Source organism: Anneissia japonica, unplaced genomic scaffold (assembly GCF_011630105.1).
Source record: "Anneissia japonica isolate Jap-2015-1 unplaced genomic scaffold, ASM1163010v1 scaffold284795_len787576_cov167, whole genome shotgun sequence".
NCBI lineage: Eukaryota > Metazoa > Echinodermata > Crinoidea > Comatulida > Comatulidae > Anneissia > Anneissia japonica.
The window spans coordinates 255,120-276,189 of record NW_022685813.1 but is presented as its reverse complement, the minus strand read 5'-3'; the positions used below and the strand labels follow the sequence as shown (position 1 = coordinate 276,189).

The 21,070-nt window shown below is 33.7% G+C and overlaps 1 protein-coding gene across 2 annotated transcripts; it reads right to left on the bottom strand.

Annotated features, from left to right (window-relative positions):
* Window positions 1-261: 261 nt before the first annotated feature.
* Window positions 262-17,130, bottom strand: LOC117112634 (cytochrome b-245 heavy chain-like). Of its 2 annotated transcripts, XM_033255748.1 has the most exons (14): window positions 16,966-17,129; window positions 15,176-15,271; window positions 13,283-13,402; window positions 12,695-12,925; window positions 11,304-11,419; window positions 10,518-10,598; window positions 6,414-6,540; window positions 6,194-6,286; window positions 5,478-5,612; window positions 5,197-5,315; window positions 4,715-4,834; window positions 4,048-4,240; window positions 2,703-2,827; window positions 262-2,204 (listed from the first exon to the last, which is right to left on the bottom strand). In XM_033255748.1, exons 1-14 carry the CDS (start codon window positions 17,062-17,064, stop codon window positions 2,078-2,080), a joined length of 1,782 nt encoding a protein of 593 aa, XP_033111639.1. In that variant the 5' UTR covers window positions 17,065-17,129; the 3' UTR covers window positions 262-2,077. The 2 variants fall into 2 exon arrangements, with proteins under 2 accessions (XP_033111639.1, XP_033111646.1); XM_033255755.1 differs by lacking the exon at window positions 6,194-6,286 and having other exon boundaries at window positions 16,966-17,130.
* Window positions 17,131-21,070: the final 3,940 nt, after the last annotated feature.

Genomic DNA, 21,070 nt, shown 5'->3' with positions numbered 1-21,070 from the left:
AACGAAAGAAGAAAACTCCGCTTTTCAGTCGTCTTAGGCCCTTGTTTTTTGACAAACAATGACCTTTCAGAGGTCAAATTGCTGTCAAGAATGTGAATTGGCTACTTCGCAGCAATAAAACATATTGGATAGATATTAAATAAGAACCAACATTGCAAAAAGGAAAGTTATACTGTTTTATCTGGTTATGTATGTTTATGTATTATCTCCTAATGTGATCAGAGACAAAAAGAAAAATTCCAAAATACTGTACTATGTATGTGAATTATAAGAACTTTTTATTCTTTCTTATTAGAAATTTTCAAGTCGCAAAATTTACTATATTACCACAAACTCTATAGGGTCTGTAAGCTATCACTAAAAATTTGAATAAGTTATCGGTGGTATTTATTTAATCAACAGAAATATGAATACTGTACATATAAATATCTTTCAGTCGTAATTGGTCCATACCATACAATAGAAAAACATAGTATATAAAACAATACAAGCATCAAACAGTAGAAGAAAAAACATTTTTGGTATAGTATATAAAATGCTGCAAAAATACATAACATATGCCATTTCTTTGATGCATTCAGAATATTTTTTGCAACCCAAGAAATTAGTGTGCTTTTAGATAAATTAATTTGCAGTTAAACTTGCCTACAGTAAAGTCAAATACAAAATGGCATTGGATAAAATTTGACTTGCAGATCAAACAACAATTTGTCACTTAGGCAAGAACTGAACAAATTAAAATTACAAAACAGATAGGTCTGGTGCAGCTCAAGCAAATAAATCGCTATAACCAGTGGTGGTGCTAAGAATTCCCTGAAGGGGATGGGGAAATGTCCTCAACGGAAGCATAATCTTGTGCATCTATGTTTGAGTCCTACCTGTAAAAATTACATAGGATATTTTTCTCCCTGGTGAAATTTGTTAAGCACTTCCAATTGGGGAGAGGGGAAGGGAGCGCAGCTTTTAATTCGACTCGATGTTGTTTTATTTACTTAAGAGGTCCCCTGAATATTAGCCAACCTTCTAGGATACTTTGGAAGGGTCACTGTCTATAAATATGTTTAAAAAAAAAATGCAATAAATGGAATTGCGTAAGGCAGGGTCATTTTAAAGGGACGGAAGTAGACAAGTGACTAAACACAGTTAGCTATGTAATACAATAAAGTATTGTAATGTAACAATAAGAAAATCTGTTTTAAATTGAAAAGAAAAACCGTATTTAAATACATATTTTAAAAATAAATTGCACAAAAAATTATTTTATTTGTTCTTCAATTTAAAGCTACAGTAATAAATAAAATTGAATGACCTTGTTTAAATTATTATTATTGAACAATTTGTAGTCATTGTAATCATCATCATATTCCTTGATTTACATTGACCTCTAAATTGGAAACCTGTTAAGGTTTGTGAGCACCTCTAAGATATCCACTTTGGTAGGGTTCATTCTTTTTTAGGCTGTGGGTTTTGCCAGTGTGTTTCAAGGTAGCCTTTAAACTTATTTATGGAAGAGGAAAGCATTAACAATATGATACAGTACACCATTCCAATCATTTACTTAATGAGAAAAACTACTGACAAGACAAGAAAAGATTTGGATCAAACGAGACCTGTGTTGCTATTGACTCAGTTTCAATGTAAACTTAAAAAAATTGAATACCTATTTAAGTACTGTAGACACATTTCATATACTGTATATAAATATTTGAATTTATCATGATTTCAAAGTAAAAAAAAAATATTTGATTGACGGAATAAATGTATATATATTGCAATCATAAATGTTTTCTACAACTGTATATCAGTACACACTTCTTTCTTTGTGATGGTTTACACTTCTTTTATGTGTGCTGTAATGGTTTATAATTTTCTATCAACGTATATTTACAGCATTGAAGGTGCACTGTATGTATTTTCTACATATTAGTAGACTCTAAAGTCGATAAAATAAGAATTTGAAACCACTAAATTTTTAAGCAATGCCCGACCACGCCCACTTTCCTCTCGTTGCCCCTGTCGGGCAAATCCTGGTGTCACCCTTGGCACTGAATGTTTTACTAAATACTCTTAACAGAAATTAAAAGTTTTCTTTGTTATAAAAAAATCGGCAACCATCTCTGGAAATTTCAGAATGCAGTTTGCAATTTTTATAAAGGATTTCCGACAAACCGCTTGGACCACAGAAAAAGACACCGACATCAATACTAATGAGAGAAAAAAAAATAATAAATTTGATTAATACTATGTACTAACAAAACAATGGAGTAAGACTAGTTACATTGTTCAGACCTTCCAGCTATTACTATCATATTCAGCCTTGTAAACTTTTTAAAATAGAGGCCAAGTAATGGGTGTAAGCTTATAAATAATGATATATATATATATATATATATATATATATATATATATATTATATATATATATATAAAACAGCGGGATAAACCCAGAAACAACATGTCGCATAATGTAAATAATAATATAATTTAAACGTAACAGAAGAGGGGAAATCTGATCAGAATGAAAAAAGGAACTTTGCCTCGACTGGGACACCAACCTGGGAAAGTCCCGGCTTTGAATCCCAGTTTTGGAAACTTTTTTTTTCACACTCACAAATTCCTCTACTTTAAAGTTAAAAATTTATATACAGTATTTAAATTTAAAATTTATATTAATATATTACTCATACAACTGAAAACACTCACCCTTGGTTTTCATTGGCAATCTCGGAAAATATCGTAGGCCATTTTGGTCGGCCATAATGGGTCTTCTGCCTCAGTCCAGTAATGGGATCTGTATTTTCATTCTCTGACAAATATATGTTTTTAGTCTGAAACAGAAACATTAATTTCCTTTAATATGTATTTTACTTAACATTTTTTAATAAAAGGTGGCTCTAACAGTCTTGGTCTATATATACAGTATGTTTAAATAAATTTATTTCACTTAAAAAAAGGTCATTTTGAAAACTTCATGACATCGGCATCAGAGCATTAGGAAAAATTGAGAGACAGATAATATAGATGTTTTTCAATTACATATTTAAACTTCAATGTGATTTTTGTAAAAAAAAAATACTAACAATAAAAAAATACATGACGATGCAGAAAAGGCTGCTGCTCTTTCAAGCTCTCTCAGATGGATACATTCACCTTATAAGATGTCATTATTAATATTATTATTATTATTATTATTATTATTATTATTATCATCATCATCATCACTACATATATATATATATATATATATATATATAATTATATATATATATAATATATATATATTATATTTTGTATATTGTACTTTTTTGCCTGAATAAATTCTGAATTTTCCCTTTCTTAACTTTTATGTTCATACTGTATTGTATTTAAAGGGCATTGCGCTCAAAAAGCTTAGCCTTCTGCAATGGCCCTCTTTTTAATATTTACGGTGTTTTGTATACATTTTTATCTTGTTCAACATGGAAATAAAAGTGAATTAAATCGAATTGAAATAATATTAATAATAATAATAATATCAACAAAAATTCTAAATTTAAAAGAAACCAACCCCAACCTTCTACACCTCTCCCCCACTCTAAACCACCGTTCTGCAACCTATGGGTTGCGACCCACTGTTTGAAAAATTGATGGGTCGCATAATCTCTTCAGAAAAGTTCTTTGTGAAAACTTTACTCAACACAAACGAAAACAAACGAAATCGAATTACAGTACAATAAAGAAAAGTGCATAAGTTTACTTTCGTTATGCGTGCGTGATCACAGTTTCATGTTTAAAATATACTATCAAAACATTTGTACTTAAGGTATTTAAAGTACTAGTTTTGTTCATTTCTGAGGCTGTCAGCTGCAAATTATAATTAGAAAACATTTTTTCGCATAACACATTAATCTCTGGCAGCACTTGGAGTTTATAATGAAATGTCTGTTAATCATTAATTTTAAAAAATGTTTAACTAATTGAAAAAATTGATAACTTACATGATTTTGTTAAATGAGTAATTTAAAATTATATTATATATATATATATAGCTCTATACAATTACACAAACCTCTTTAAAACTCAATCCCCTTGTCAAGTAAATGTTGTAATTAAGGAAGTCTGCATATCCCTTCTCAACCATATCGCGTTCAAACACTTCCAGTAATTCCGAGAACCAAGCAAATGCATTTGTTTCGGGACAGATCCAGAAGAAATATACTTTGCTAAGTTTCATATCTTCAGAATTGTTCAACAAACGATGCCTAAAATGATAATTACATTTAATAATCAAATCATCTAGAAGGTCATTTTTACTCATTCTAACCTTTTCAATCTGATATCTGATATGTGCATGATAAAATAAAAATTCTTACTGTCTGTGGTCAAACTATTGGAATATATATAATATTTTTTCTTTAAATGAGGATATAAATTATTATCTTCTATAATGTACACATTCAAAACAATTCAGTTTTCATTGATTTGGAATAAACTTATTACTAACCAATTTTAAGGATACAAAGAATATAGAAAAACTTATTATTTATGCATCTGTGTATTTGCAAGAAATGAACTATCAATATTTAAAGTTTAAATAAAACTAACAAAACAAAATAAGCCATTCAAATATAGGATTATATTTTTCAAATAATTTAGCATAGTTTATTATATAAATAATAAAACTATGTTTGCAAGATATTGTAGAAAATGAAGGCTAAATATAAAGTAGAATATACCAAATAGTCTTCAGGATAGATGCAAAGGGTGTAACACCAATACCTGCTGCCACACATACACCAACTTTGTACTTAAATATGTCAATACTTGCGGTACCAAACGGTCCATCAACTGCGACTCTATAAGAAAAAAACACAACATAGTCAAGTATACAGATATCAGAAACATTATGTCTTTCCTCCATTTTGGTGTATCCAGGGAACAGTGAAATTTAAGTGTTTCCTGGTGTATCAAAGGAACAGCATGGGATGCACAGGCCGCCAAAAAAAAGTTTTAGCCCTTGCTTAAAATGTGATGTTGAATAACCTCATTCCCCAGCTAGTGCTACCTAACTTTCCCATCATGACCCCTCATCCATCCTATCACATATGTCACTGCTTTCTCACATACATTTCAACTAGTATAGAAGGCCTAACTTAAATGATACTGAATACAAAAATAATAATTGTCAGACTATTTGAAAATATTTAAGCATTCACACCTAGGTAGTTTTGATGGTGTAATTACATCATCTCCACCAACCCCACAGGCTTCTGCGAGGCCATTCGTCCAATCACCAACTGTGCGGATGTGAACGCTAAAAAAATCCTCATTGGGAGACTGCAGAAAAAGACAGTAAAATATATCAAAATTAAAGGTTAAAAATAATCGTGAAATCTAAAAAAACATCAAACATTAAAATTTCTATGCTCAAGTTGTTTATTTTTATGTTACTTCAAAATGTGCAAGTTAATATCAAAATTGTTTTGTCATGATACTCACGGATGTTAGAGTAAATGGATGCCATTCAAAATTTGACAATTGTGGACACTTTATGAATATGTACTGACCAGGAAGCATCTCAAATCCGGACTTCTTCATCCGAATCTCAAAAGCATTGGATGGATGCTGGATAACCTAAAATTTAAAAAAAAAAATGTATGATATGTACTCAATTATTGGTAACAAAAAAGGCAACTAATTACCTGTGTTAGGTATTTCGGAATAATTTTTGAAAATTCTGGAGAGTTTGACCAAACATGGGAGATCAGCAGATTAATATGATATTGATTGATTGATATGGGAGGCTCCCGACTGAATAAGCCAATTCGTGGTTGAGTTGCAGATGCTCATATCCAAGGTCATATGGTGTTTATATGTCGACAGATCTTTATACGAGCATGCACACTTCTAACTACGAATTGGCTTATTGGGAGAAATGAAAAGTATGTTAGTAATTTGATAACTACCAACAGGTCACATGATTATCAACTGAACATATCTTAATCATATAACTTCTCATATGAATGCAAGATATATTTACCAATTCTAATGTCCTAATTAGAATATTTGGATTTGATTTGTCAAATGAATACTGTACATTTTCTCTTTTCAATAATAAGATATGAATGCCTTGAACACTAAATCATCAGAATCCAGCAATTTTGTAGCACAAGAACTAATATTAATACCGAGCTTCAGAATTGCAATTCACTTACTTCTGTGATCGTAACAGTTTGAACGCTACGACAAAATCTGATAACCCGTTCCAAAAAGTAAATAATCAATGGTGCTATCACCCATTTCCAACTCTGTAGAGAAATGCAAACAAAAGAACAAAAGAGTATAATTTAGTATTATAACTGTCATGGGCACTTGTTCAAAACAATTTTAAAATATTTCTGCTCACTGAAATGAAATGATGCATTCCTACATTACCTTCAGTTCACCACCAGCAAACATTGGTGCATTTTTACAGTCATCCATTGTTGACCAACTATCTGGATAATCTGCACATTTCTTTGGGTTGTGCTCTTCAACATTTGTTTGATAGCGTACAATCCCTCTGCAATGATAAAACAGCATTTATAATGTTTCAGACGGCGAGAAGAAAATGCAAAACAAAGATGGTAGTCACTGCATTGGATGGAAATTGTCATCTTTATTCAATGACAAAAAAAAAAACATCAATGACAAAAAAAAAAAAACATATTCATATTCGTATTCATTTGAAACTTTTATTTTCTTCCTTTGAATTAAGCTACATTCACATCAAACCAAGACAGAAAATCATGAGTTGCTATGTTTTTTGAACACTGCATTCACATCGCGCACGGAACACGGTTGTTCGTGTTAAGTATGTATGCGTTTGATTAATTCGAACCAACCAAGCTTGTTGCTGATTGATCCAAGAAAAAGAAGGATTTCAGTATGCAATGATAAAACAGCATTTATAATGTCACAGACGGCGAGAAGAAAATGCAAAACAAAGATGGTAGTCACTGTATTGGATGGAAATTGTCATCTTTATTCAATGACAAAAAAAAAAACATCAATGACAAAAAAAAAAAACATATTCATATTCGTATTCATTTGAAACTTTTATTTTCTTCCTTTGAATTAAGCTACATTCACATCAAACCAAGACAGAAAATCATGAGTTGCTATGTTTTTTGAACACTGCATTCACATCGCGCACGGAACACGGTTGTTCGTGTTAAGTATGTATGCGTTTGATTAATTCGAACCAACCAAGCTTGTTGCTGATTGATCCAAGAAAAAAAAGAAAAAGAAGGATTTCAGTATGCAATGATAAAACAGCATTTATAATGTCACAGACGGCGAGAAGAAAATGCAAAACAAAGATGGTAGTCACTGCATTGGATGGAAATTGTCATCTTTATTCAATGACAAAAAAAAAACATCAATGACAAAAAAAAAAAAAACATATTCATATTCGTATTCATTTGAAACTTTTATTTTCTTCCTTAGAATTAAGCTACGTTCACATCAAGCCAAGACAGAAAATCATGAGTTGCTATGTTTTTTGAACACTGCATTCACATCGCGCACAGAACACGGTTGTTCGGGTTAAGTATGTATGCGTTTGATTAATTCGAACCAACCAAGCTTGTTGCTGATTGATCCAAGAAAAAAAAGAAAAAGAACGATTTCAGTATGCAAATGGCTCTTAGATCCATCGCTTCAGATCCAAAGTCCGGATTGGAAATCGTACGAATTTAATGTGTACGGTCCTATTCTTTACCACTAAACCTGTTTTTCACGATTGTTTTCTCCAGACTCCAGGCTTGATGTGAACGTAGCTTTAATCAGATACATATACAGATAATAGGAAGAAGGCAGATTTAAATTAATATCTTGTGATGGGCCAGCCAAAACAAAGCAAGTGCAGCCAGAATACAGACAAGACGAAAAAATCAAGATACAGTACAAGAAAAAAAATGACAAAAACAAAGGACAAAATTCTGACTGGGAAGACGAATTTGTGTCTTTTCAATGTGAATTGGTATTACATAGTTAAATCTACAGCAGGCATACAAAAATATGTCTCAATACACAAAGATGAAGCACGGAAGAACGGCAGGAAATGAAATAAGGTCTATTCGGTTTGGACACAATGCCAAGAGGGGATACACACATAAAGAATGCATGCACAAATTATCCCACTAACCAAAACAAATTTATAGCGCTTCCTAGAGTTGCCAAGACATATGCAAAACAAATTCATCTTCATCCTTAAAAAAATGTGTTTTGTAATAGAAGGTGAGTAAAGTACAGAACAAAGAAAATATACAGTAAGTATGATATTAATAGATATTACCATATTATTATGATTACTATTTATTACTGTATTATATTACATTACTGTATTAACTTACAATGGAACTTGTAGTGAAACTGAAATTAACATTGTACAAGTGAAACTGTAAATATACAGTGAAACTGTATTAAAGTGAAACCGAACTTACATCAAAAGCTCATTCATCCTAGGTATTAGTGAAACTCAAATTACAGTATAATTTCACTGAAAGTACAATTAATACCCTCAAAAGTAAGGTATTAGTGAAACTCAAATTACAGTATAATTTCACTGAAAGTACAATTAATACCCTCAAAAGTAAGTACAGCTTTACTATACACCATTTTATTGATCTATTTTGAAACAGTGCTATCAATGTCTCAAATTTACGCAGGGGGGATCCAACAGCCTAGCCTAATTTCGTTTTTCCAGACACTTATCTTCTGTTGAGTACTTCGACAACCAAAAACACTGCAGGTTTTATGTGCCCCTATTTTCCTTGTTTTTGATTTGGCATTTTGTTTTCAAAGACTAGCCTAGGCCTCTACAACAACGGGCAGGCGATTAGCAGTGATGACGGCGGTGATGATGTTGTTGAGTATGGGTCTAGGTCTAGATTGGAATGGAAAGATTGTACAATAATGAATAATTATGCATTTTTGGGCAAGTAACCATGTCTATTGTGAATTTTTCTATTATTTTGATATTATTATATGGCTAATTGTTCATTTTTTCACAATTTTTTGCCGATGATTTATAGGCATTTTTCTATTATTATTTATTGTTAGTAATTTTTTTTTTTTACACATGCTTTTCACCTAGAAAAAAATTTAAAAATTATGAATTATACATCAAGTGAAAGCTTATTATTTAAGGAACATTTGTTTCGAAACATTCTTTTGTAAAAATTACAGAAAGTTATACAAAACATTGTTCAGAAAGGTGTAAACTTAAAAACACATTAAAAAATTGTTACACTAAAGGAATCTAGGAATCAAGGGTTTCCACTGCAAAAAGAATCCAGGATCAAAAGGGATACAGCCCCATACAACTCACATGCAACTTTTAAGATAATCAACATATGACATTGAATATGTTATTCCCAGTAAAATCAACATATTTATTTTACACTGCAAGATATAAATATATTTATACAGTACCTTAATTAACTGAACAGTTTTGTTCCTTTGCCATTTTTTAAATTCCCTGTATGCAATATCCTTGACATTTGCCATTGCTAACTCTTGCGTAAAATTTAAACATCCTTTAAGTGCGGTTTAATAATTTCCATTTGAATATAAGATATGTTTCACAATAACAATGAGAAGGAAAAATCCTTATAGGAAAATGGAGGCTTAATATTTAAGTGTTGTAGTAGCTGAATGGTTTGTTATACTACAGTATAATCCCCGTAAAATCAACATTTTACACTGCTGGAAAACATAAATATATTTTACTACTTCAGGGGAAAAATTGTTCACAATATTTAGTTCCTTCAGCATTTTCTGTGAAGTTCTGGGTATGTAATTGCCTTTCAATTTGCTACTCTTCACTATAAAACTATTCAGGTAAACTTCCTTTTACTTTGTTTAATAATTCCCATTTGAATATAAAGGAAGCAATGTTTCAAGGTTAGGATGACAAATCAGATCCTTATTTAGATAAAAAGAAGATCAATATTTAAGTGATGTGATTGTATTGTGAAAAAAAGTGATCATAGTACAGTAGTTTAATAGTTTCGTTTTTGGGGGAGCTATCAGACTTCCTTTTTTTGTTCCTCTATCTTTTGTTCAAACAAACAAAACCAAGCGTAGTGACACACATACCATAACAAATATATTTTACATACTACAACCTGGTACACCATTTCAAATTAATTTTTGGTAATCAAAATAAATTTATTCTCTACAACCTGTACACTATAGTCTTTCAAAATTTATGATTATGGCACTCTCAGACTTAAGTTTATATATAATTTTTTATTTATCCAGTTAAAGTTGGAGGGAGGGGCAGCTGAGCCCCACATTTGATCCACCACTGCAGTGGTAAGAGTTTTCCACTAATTAATTTTGATGTGTACATACTGATATATATATTATTAATTATATTAATTATTGAATATAAAAACCGCAGAGCTGGGCATTAACTAAAATCCTTGATAATATAATGAGAAATGAATAATTACTTTTCTAATATCTTTGAAATGATCTCTATATACTTACTCAGCTCCATGGGCAATTAGGAAACCATAGTAGATGATAAAGAGGTGATGTGTGAACCAAAATGTCTCAAAATAATAACGCCTAAAAACCAACACAAGAAAAATAATTACATTGTACTGTTGAAAGTAAATTATATTACTATACTTTATTATTATTAATTAGGTACTGTATTAATAACAACATTTCCTTGGTCAATGAACACACAGGGTTCTTCCCTGGGCACACTAAACTTACTCGTATTTTACCCTCATAGTAGTAGATTAAGTTACAGAGTCCATCTAATCCTGGTCATCGGAACAAAAACTTTAAAAAATTATAATTTGCCTATCCAAATAAAGTTAATTTGATTGCCAATCCCTAATATTGTTGTTCTAATAGCAAAATTTGGACCACAATAAGCCATAAAAACTTTCCCAGTCAACCCCACCAGGGATTTTTTTTATTCAGGAAATGCCCCACTATCAACAAACACCCCTTTTTTATAAACGCCCCATCTAGGGTCTCATGTAAAATAATGGAAGTCACACTATTCTCAACACCTTCTATTAATGTTCTACTCCAGCAGAATTACATTTTCTCTATTTGAGTATAAACTTTATCCAATGTAACAAAAACAAATTAAATGCCTCCTCGAATAAACACCCCCTCAAAAGCCCTTCTCAACAATGAACGCCCTAGGGTGTTTATTCGAAAAAAAATACAGGCACTATGGTATCTGAGTATACATTCAGGTAAAGTGCCTATGTAAACAGGACTTTACAATGTTGACAAAATGATAATACAAACCTAATGAATTCAGTTGAGGAAGTATACATAAGCAACAGAGCCATTGTGATGAAGATGCCAGTCCAGCCAGCCACACGCTGCATGACCTGTTGAATGACGCCTAGACCATACGTAGTCTGCAAAATGTAGCAAGCGACAACAAAAACAGTTGCACATTACAATCCTTTTCAACACCACACACAAATTGTGACTACATTTGTGATTTACTGTAGCAAACAAAATGGTAGTTTATCATTCTTGAGGAAATATAAAAATATTATTCCTTGAAAAAACATGGCAGACTCATTCCACTTTCCTTACCCCATCCCTTCCTTGATTTAAGTCTGGTTTAGCACACACCTTAGTCTAACAATAAATTCCACAGCATAGCTCTGTATATGTGGCAAAGACAAGCCAAACTAGTCATTTGTCGCAAATCATGTTTCAGAGATAATGGCCAAAACCTGTTGGAATGTCAAAATGTTTGAGATCTATTGCACTAAACTAACTTTTATATACATTTATACATCATGCTGTGTTGTCATTTTCCCCATTTTCAATGTTAAAACAAATATTTATAACGATTTGGTGATGGTTTCTACCTGAGAAATGCTTGAAATTGTTAACTTTGAAGGTTGATTCTCATATATTGTTCTTTAATCCGCTGTCTGTTTAAACTCCTGTAACTTCATAAAGAAATGTCGGATTTAAATGATTCTTTTATCATTTTATAGCTCTCATTTTACTTCTTAACTCTGTATAAATACATAAAAATCTATTTTAACAAGGAGTGACTGGTTTGGCTTGACTTTGCCACATATTACATGGGGTGAGTGATGGCAGTACAGTAATCCTAAAATTAGACCTATTTTTAAACATTTAATAACAAATGAAAAGCTGCTGACCAAACATTTGTCATTTATTACTGATTGTTAATGGTTACAGACCAATCAAGCCCAAATTTTTCATGTACAGTATTCCTGCTCTCTCTCTTAACAGTGCATTCAGCACAGAGACAAACACATTTGTTACTACAGAACATTCATATCTAACCACATATGGTATCCATACTCATAAGAGGAGGAAAAAAGGTGGACACAGTGACTACACATGGATATAGCAGTGTGAGCACCCTTGGACACAAATCTCACAACCATTCCATAGGAAGCCAAATGCAGTCATGCCACATGCACTACACACATAGGATTAAAGTGGGTTTTTATGGGGTAAGGTGGAGTGAATGGAATATTGAGGGTGCTAGCAAAGGGAAATGAGTGAATTTTAACGACCTGAATGTAATTTTTTTGGTCATCAAATTTTAAAGTGAGGAAGGGGTAGGCCCCCAATGTTCCTCCTAAGATATATGCTACTAGCCACATGTTTCCATTAGCAACATTATGATATCCACCTACCTCAGAGGGGTTCTGTACAGGATTAACCCATGTATCTGGTTGTTCATAAGGCAAAAAACTTAGCGTCTTCTGAATATCTGTCTCTGGGTGTACGCGGGAATTGAATAAGTTTTCAAAGTTAAAGTAATGTGCGTTGATGTGGCCGAGAGTAAAGAGGATAATGACGTAAGCCAATGTCTTATGAAAAACTAGGTTTTTGTCCAGCAGTCGACGAACACTTCGTTTACAACACTGTAGAGAAAGAAAAAATAAATGAAAAGATCATGGATTGAAGAAATTCATCTGGTTCCTATAATGTATATACCTGCCAACTTTGCAATGCGTGAGATAAAAATAAAAAACAAAATTTGAATATAGCACCCTCCATGTAAAAATCACAAAATAAAGCGCCCTCTATGTTATTATTTAAAAACAAAAATTGAGATCAAACTGCTACGGTAGTTGCTAAATACAACGTGTTCAGCCTAGGGGGCGTGGCTTGTTATGGTGACACATCCTGCATCTATAATTCCTGTCTACTTTAAAAACATCACACATACACCGTTTATTGGAAATACAAGATGCTATCAATAAAAAATCAATACTTACTGCTTTGGTTTCCACTGAACTTCTGAAGAATGAAATAAGATTCCTACAAACTGGAAACAGTATCAACATGCTGTTGAGATTAAGGCAGGCTGCACAAGCTTTGGCAAAAGGTAACGATTTCTAGGAGGTAAAAAACTTTTTTTAATTCACAAATGCCAAAGATTGCCAATAGAATGTTATAAAGTATCATTGATTTAGGCCAAGTTTTAAAAAAAAGTAGTTTCTCGTCCTAATACCCTGTATTTTGAAAAAAGTAGAATGAGGGATTTTTTTTTTTTTTTTTACTCCAAGATGGCAAATCCAAGATGGTCGATGGGAAACAGTTACTACTTTCTCAGTTTTACCAAGTAGACACACCGAAAGCAAATAAAAGAAGCACTGGACATGATTCATACCATGTGTATCCCCCAACCATGAATGATCGAGAGAGGAATTTTATTGTTGCAAGTTTTTTGTACATTTTGTAAAATAAAATAATTTTTTTTTTAAATTTGGTGAGGCAGAGAAAATACACCAATCAATGGTGATGTTGGTAGTCTATGAGTGGATACTTACCTGGATAAACTGACAAATTGCCTATTCTTTCTCATACATGAGAACACCCCTCGAAAAATAATAGAACAGTCGACTCCTGGATGCGTGAGGAGATGAGAAACTAGTATTTTTTTTTTATTTGGCCTTAATAAAGTTTAAAATAATATTCTTGCTTTTGTCATACAGTAAAGTTATGTTTGAGCTTAATGCAGATTCGCAAAAACATTGGGAACATTTCTCTTTTGCAGTGAGTACATACTTTACATGAGACCCTATGACAAGGCAAAAGAACTAGGGTTTACATTTTTTGCTGACTAGGGGTTTGGGGAGGAGAAACATATTTTACCAAGGATTCTAAAATATTTGTGTAATGTTTGAATAGACTACTTTTTAAGCCAGTGATGGATTCAAGAGGGGGAGTGGCTAACCAGACCCCTGTCCCCTAAATAATGGAGAAATAAAAGGAAAATTATAATTAAATTTAGGTCTGAAAATGCCATTTCAGTCATTTAGAGGAACCAAAATCATAAAATTTCCTTTCTAAACCCCCTATGTATTTGTGGAAGTCCCTTCTTTATGGGGATTGTTGAGGAATGACTGGGAATAAAGCGGTTTGGCGCAGCTTTCCTAACCTTGAGGTCGGGGTTTCAATCTCTCGCTGTGCATTTCACTTGTGTCCTGAGCAAGACACTTGCTTCTCTCCACCCAGGAGTATAAATGGGTACCTGGTGGGGTTGCCTGCTCCTGCACTGATTACCAGCAGCAACACTTAGCATGTGGACCCAGTGACCAGGGAAAGGAACTGCGCTTTATAACCGCAAGGAAGAGGCACATTATAAATGCCCATACCAGTATCAATACCAGAATGAGCCAAGGTCTATAAAAAATGACAACAACAGGATTCTAAATTCCAAATGTCACTCTGCTAGAGCCACTACAACTACCTGTATTAATACTGTACATTAGATAATATTGATTGATAACAATAGTTACAGAAGTGATGTTTTGCCCTACTGTACCTTACATGATATCGTACCGAATCACGTCAGGTAGGGCAAAACATCACTTTTATATTTTCCTGATGCAAACTCACATCAAAATAGCATTTGCAGTAGGCCTACCAACTGCTACTTGGGGGTCAGATTCAATACTAGTCACTTAGCGAAGCTCGGTGCTCTAGTAATTATGACTCCAGGCTAGTTAATTGGAGGTCGTGGATTCGATTTCCACCTGAATCACTTGCAAATAATTGAGAACCTACAGAGTATTCGGTACAATAACACATCAGGTAGGGCAAAACATCACTTCTATGATACTTTCCTGACACAAACTTAATCAAAATAAAAAATAGTTTCTTACCCCAGCTAGTAATCGAATGTAGTGGTATTCAGGCTCGTTCTCATATCTGAAATACACAACTAACCAAAAGATAAGATTTGTTGCAAGCCACAGCACCTAGGTAAAAACCAAAATATCTGTCTGTGAGAAAAACACACCAGAAAATAATACACTACAGTATGTCGATTCAATGATTTATATTGATCCATAACCTCCGAACAATTATCTTCCTTCTTCTTTTCTGTTGACAATTTTATCACACTTCAAGCAACGATGACAAAAACAATAAAATCACAAATTTCGCAGCCTCTTGCTTTTTTGTTTCTGGTTCTGTATGTGTTATTATTCCAAATAAATGTCACTTTACAAAGGTGTTGTAAAAAATGAAATTAACAATTATTGACCAACATCAATTTGTTATTGAAGGTATTTGAACAGGGCCTCAGAAGTGGGAGCATAGGTGCTGATGGAGGCACCCTGTGTGGTCTAGGGGCAGAATCTGTGTTGGGGTTTGGGTACAGGTGTTCATGTAGTTAGATGCCTAATTCAAACGATCACAGATATAATAACAGAGAGAGAAAATAATGTCACCAGCAGGGACAAAGAGCATAGGCCTTTACCCCTCCCCAGTGCATTTAAAAGATGTTATGATTTGGGTGGTAAATCACTAGGAAAATACTGTAGGTGCGCAAAATTGTAACTATTGCATATATAAATTTGTCATAGATTACTAGATCAAAGAATAATTTTCGGCAAAATCTGTGCAGAAATCAAGCATTATTTTCCAAAATGCACAGCAGATTTATATGCCTAAATTTTGCACGGAGGATATATTCCCTGCAAAGGCCTTAATACTTTACAGTCTGGTTAAAATGTGCAACCAATAATTCTTTAAAAAATTTTTTAAGGTTCGATGAACAAAGCAATTTCTTATTTTGTAGATAATAAACTTTTTATGATTTCAGCAATATTGCAGTAATACAGTATTACTAGGTCTGAGATGGAACACTGTCTTACCCCATATTGCAGTAACAGTTGGTTCTGGCCTTTCCATACAGAATGATGAGGGCGGGAGGTTTTTTTTTGGGTGGGTGGGTATACCCGGTGATTCCTATATCTACATTGAACAGAACGAACATGACACCGTTTTTTGAAGTGGCAGATGCTTTTAAAAAACTGCTCTGTGATTCAATGGCCTATCCAAAACTAGGCCTATATTCCAGTGAAAAAATCTGACATTAATCGAACATCAAAGGGAAGGGAATACCCTAGGTGCCTAGGCTTTTGTCTTTACCTAGAGCTAGACCAGCATTTGTCTAAACAAGAGAGAGCAGCTCAGCTCAGTCGGCTAATCTGGTGGTAGCCACTGTGTGTACCACTTCGAAAAAGGATGTCATGTTCGTTCTGTCCATGCACACAGGATTCCCCAGGTATAATCCTACCCCCTCCCCCTCCAAAAAAAACCAAAAAAAACCTCCCGCTCTCAGCATTTTTTAGAGTGATAAAATCTAATAATTTTTTTCTATGTGCCCTTAATACTAGCCTAGCCTGTATGTCCTATTTTACTGATGGGATGAGGCTAGCTAGTTTTCTGCCCAACTCCTGGTGGTTAGGCTCTATACTAGGCCTCCTCACTAGCCTAGGCCACACCAGCATTCCTCAAACGAGCCTGCTTTGTGTTTTGTAGTGGACAGCCCTATCTAATTCTTGGGCCAGCCTAGCCCTAGTAGCTAAGCCTAGAGTAGTACTGTAGTATAATTGGTCATGAATGGCATGTTGTCAGGATGCATTTAGAAAATGAGAGAACATACCACATGAGTCCACTCTTTCGCAAACTTGATAGATCTTATTTTCCATGCTTCATAACTCTCAGTTTTTCCTGTAACATTCCCGTTGGTTTGACTTGCCATCCTTAGTCACAGCCCCACCACCACATGCATGCACGTCAGTTTGTTTACAAACGCTTTCTCCTCTCTCACTGTCTGTCAAGCGTGAAGTGCATAGCGCCACCAATCTTAATCAATACTTTGGTAGGATCCAGATCCAGGAATTATGTTGACAAGAATTAAGATTTTTTTTTTTTTTTTTAGAATAAAAAATTGGAATTAAAAATGTTTTGATTGATAAAAAATATATTCATCACTAAATGTTTATGGGTGGGAGAGACTTCTTGAAAGTCACCACTCTGGCACCGCTGCTCATTTTATCTCAATTTTGGTTTTGGTGGCGCTTATATAAATATTGATTTTACTATATGTTATTGTTATCTATGTATTTGTTTCCGAAACACTGACTGAATAAATAAGCCTATATTTGATTTCATAGTTTTGGTATCATAACGTTGTTTGTAGAACCATAATACGTGTTTATAACGTAATTTCTTACTATCCATAGGGAGGTTTCGCAAGCTTACGAAACGACAACCAATATGGCTATGTCATCAAATGTTAGTTAATCCATGGAGCTATAAATAATTTATAGCTCCATGGTTAATCCATCCCCTATAGTGTCACATCTGTCACAATGTATACCATCCATGCCTTTTACACGAATCACGATCATATTCAAGTCCTGTATTTTCAAGAATTAAACGTTTTAGGCACAAAATGACAATACTGTAATTAAAATGATGACCGTTCGTATTTTGGTTGCGAAATCTCCCTAATGTCGCAATCTATGCGCGCTGCAACGTTACGTTATTTTCTATCCCTAATAGGCCTATTCATAACGTTCCTGATGTTATAACATTTTGTGCTTGCTGTACCTACATGTATTGTTTGTGCATGATTGGTACGATTGCACAAAACAGAAATCTTTTCCTCGCTGGAAAGACAATTATTCGCTCCACACTTGAAAACCAATCATGGTGCGGTGCTTCCGGGTCTTCACTGGCCGCCAAAAAAATTACACAATGTTCAGCAATACAGATCTTAATTTACTATAAGGATTGAACATGTTTAATTTCTGATCTCTTTTTCCAAGCTCTCTTGGTATAAGTTTACGAAATGTATCAAAAATCTGCTCTACTTCAGGTAGAGGAATAACTGTTGATCCTAAAACATAATGCAGTTTATTGTCGATAGTTGAGTTTGAGAATTTCCAGATAGGCCTATTATTATAATTCTCTAATGCATGTTTAAGATTGTCCAACTAATCGTATGTTTGAAAGAGCAGAACAGATAAACAGAAAGTGTCTTAAAGTTTCCTCTTGACTAATGTTACCAAGTGCAAAAAAACCATCATTTTCACATGTAAATTTCACATATAAATTCGTACTGAGCCTATACCAGTACCAGAATCATAGTTAACAAGCTATGAAATAGTAGTGTGGTTACGGTACTGAATGGTATCAATCCACAGTGGCGGATCAAGGAATTTGAAATAGTGGGGGCCCGGAGAGGGACTTTCACAGTTGGAGTGTCTATACTACCTCAGCCCCACCATGGTTGGGGCTGAGGTAAGAAAATTTATGATTATGGCACCTTTAAATGGCCGGAAATGGCACTCCTATACTCAAAATTTTAGTCGAATTTTCGTTTTCTTTTAATTTTTTTTTATTTTGACAAATTTAGGGGGTAGGCCCCCCTTAAATCCGCCTATGATCCATGTTACAGATAATTTGGTGAGGGCGAGGGAATAAATAAAATAGCAAAAATAAATAAATAAAATTAAATTGCAGAATTGACAACGTGAACCAGTATCAGTTGTAAATTACTATCCTTTATTTCGACAATGCCACAATATGCGACAATATAATTTTGATTATGCGTGTTCGTCACGGTATTAATTATTCTCTGTACAGTATTATAAAAATCGTTTACAAACGAGTCAAAACTAAATGGTTTAATAGGCCTATAATAATCTTGGAGTTAGAAAATCCAGCACATATTGTTCAAAATGAACTAAGTAACATTAAATGTAATCTGTTAATGACAGAGTAATTGAACTTAAAATAAATCATGTTCTTAAAATTGTCCATGACATTTAATCCCGGATATCTCAATAATTTTAGTTTAACGAGTTTCTATAGTTTTTTTTAAATACAGTTTTAGGCCAAGTATCTACAATTACGGTATGTAAACCCCCAAAACAAGAGGACGGGCTAATACTACATTGTTTAGCACATCATTGGAGCACGCTTCAAAGCACGGATGCAGATGTTCAAAGACACCAACCACATGACATAATTGTCTCGATTCAAGTAGGATGATATCTTTCTCAAAAAGGCAATGAAACTTTAGCTTTGAAACTAATTAGTATAAGAATTTTTATAACATATCTAACAAATATTTTGCCATTGTGCAACTGTTACAATCATAATATTTTCCCGTACATGTTTACATTGTAAACTTGCTTTTAGTTTTTATTAATGGTATAAAAAATATTTATGTTATACTTCATCTCAATGATTTAATGGACCTTAAAGGAAATAATAAGCCTACGTTATTTTAGGCCTATTATTTAGCATCTAGAAATGGAGGTTTTTGAATAATCATCATAAAACTATTATTATTAATAATAATTGCCTAGGCCTAATAATAAAAATAAAATAACGAAATGACACTTGTCATGTGACTAATGTTATAATTTGGACCCATATTCTCATGGGAGAAGATGCAAATTATTAATGAGGAGGGGACGGGGCTTTCTTTTTCCACAGGGACTCTAGTAAACCATGATGGATATTGGCATAATAATGTAGCTTTAGTCTGCTTTTTAGATCCATATAAATTACCGTATGCCTGACCTCAACTTTTTCAAGACTAACTATAAATAAACTATAACCACAGACTATACCAGACTGCGTGGACTAAACCTAGATACAAATAAATGTTAATACAGTATTTAGTCTGCTGATTCTAGATGTGTATAAGAGACAGTAACCAACCAGAAATTACATTATTTTATTGAAGAACTGATTTGGTCTAGAACCACATACCTCCTTCTCACTAACCAATTTGAAGATCACGATTCAATTAGCAATCACACTCAACCACATATAATTTTTTCCATATCATTAGAAAAAATCATTTGGTTCCTCTCATGTGGTGTTTCATTTATGATTGAATCAAAATAACATGGACGTTTCGATCACAATCGGCGATCATGACCAATGGTGGCACCAGGACTTGTCCGAGGAGGCGATTCCACCGGCGAAAAAAGTGGGCGTGGTCGGGCGTCCCTCAAAATCTCTCGAAGTGTTCCATGGGTAGAAAAATATGACAATTTAGGGGTTTTAAAGGCTTAGCCTATTTAATCGATTTTGGGTCTAATAATATGTAGAAAATACATATAAATTTGTTTTCTCCCCGACGAATTGTGGTTCTTCTCCCCGACTGGGGAGGGGGAAGGGACAGCTCTCCCCGACCGGGGGTCCTCCCCACCCCTTACCGCTGGCGCCACCCCTGATCATGACAGAATATAGTAGTAACAGTCAGTTGGAAAAGATCGCTGATTGTGACCAAAACGGCCAAGTAAATGCCGATGTTATTTTGGTCCAATCGTAAATGAAAATTTAACAATAATTCCATACGATAGTTCAGTACATTGCTGCTTAATATTGTACTGGTATATATATTCCCATGTGACCAATGCCGTAGCCATGATTTCAAAATATGCAATCAGGGTGGACCCACTTTACGTGTAAATTCAAACAATGTGGACCCATTATATGCAAAAATATGGAAAATCTGGACCCATTTTAAGCTAAATATGAGAAATCTTGACCCATTTTTAAAAATGTGGACCCATTCTTTGTGGACCCATTAGAAAAAATGTGTGGGACTGTTCCAATAGCTACAGCATTACATGTGACCCAATACTAGCACCTTCTCGTATGCACTGGGTAGTGCCAGTGATCTTGCACCCGATTCTGAAGTTCTGCTGCATGTAAAGTAGCAATAAGAATATTTGTCA

Bases quoted from the DNA above. Each gene is read 5' to 3' on its own strand.
- LOC117112634 (XM_033255748.1), bottom strand. From the start codon at position 17,064: ATGGCAAGTCAAACCAACGGGAATGTTACAGGAAAAACTGAGAGTTAT. The intron at 6,541-10,517 runs GTAAGTATATAG...TTATCATTGCAG, and splicing joins CTAATTGCCCATGGAGCTGA to AGGGATTGTACGCTATCAAA. The intron at 5,316-5,477 runs GTGAGTATCATG...CTTTTTCTGCAG, and splicing joins ATCCATTTACTCTAACATCC to TCTCCCAATGAGGATTTTTT.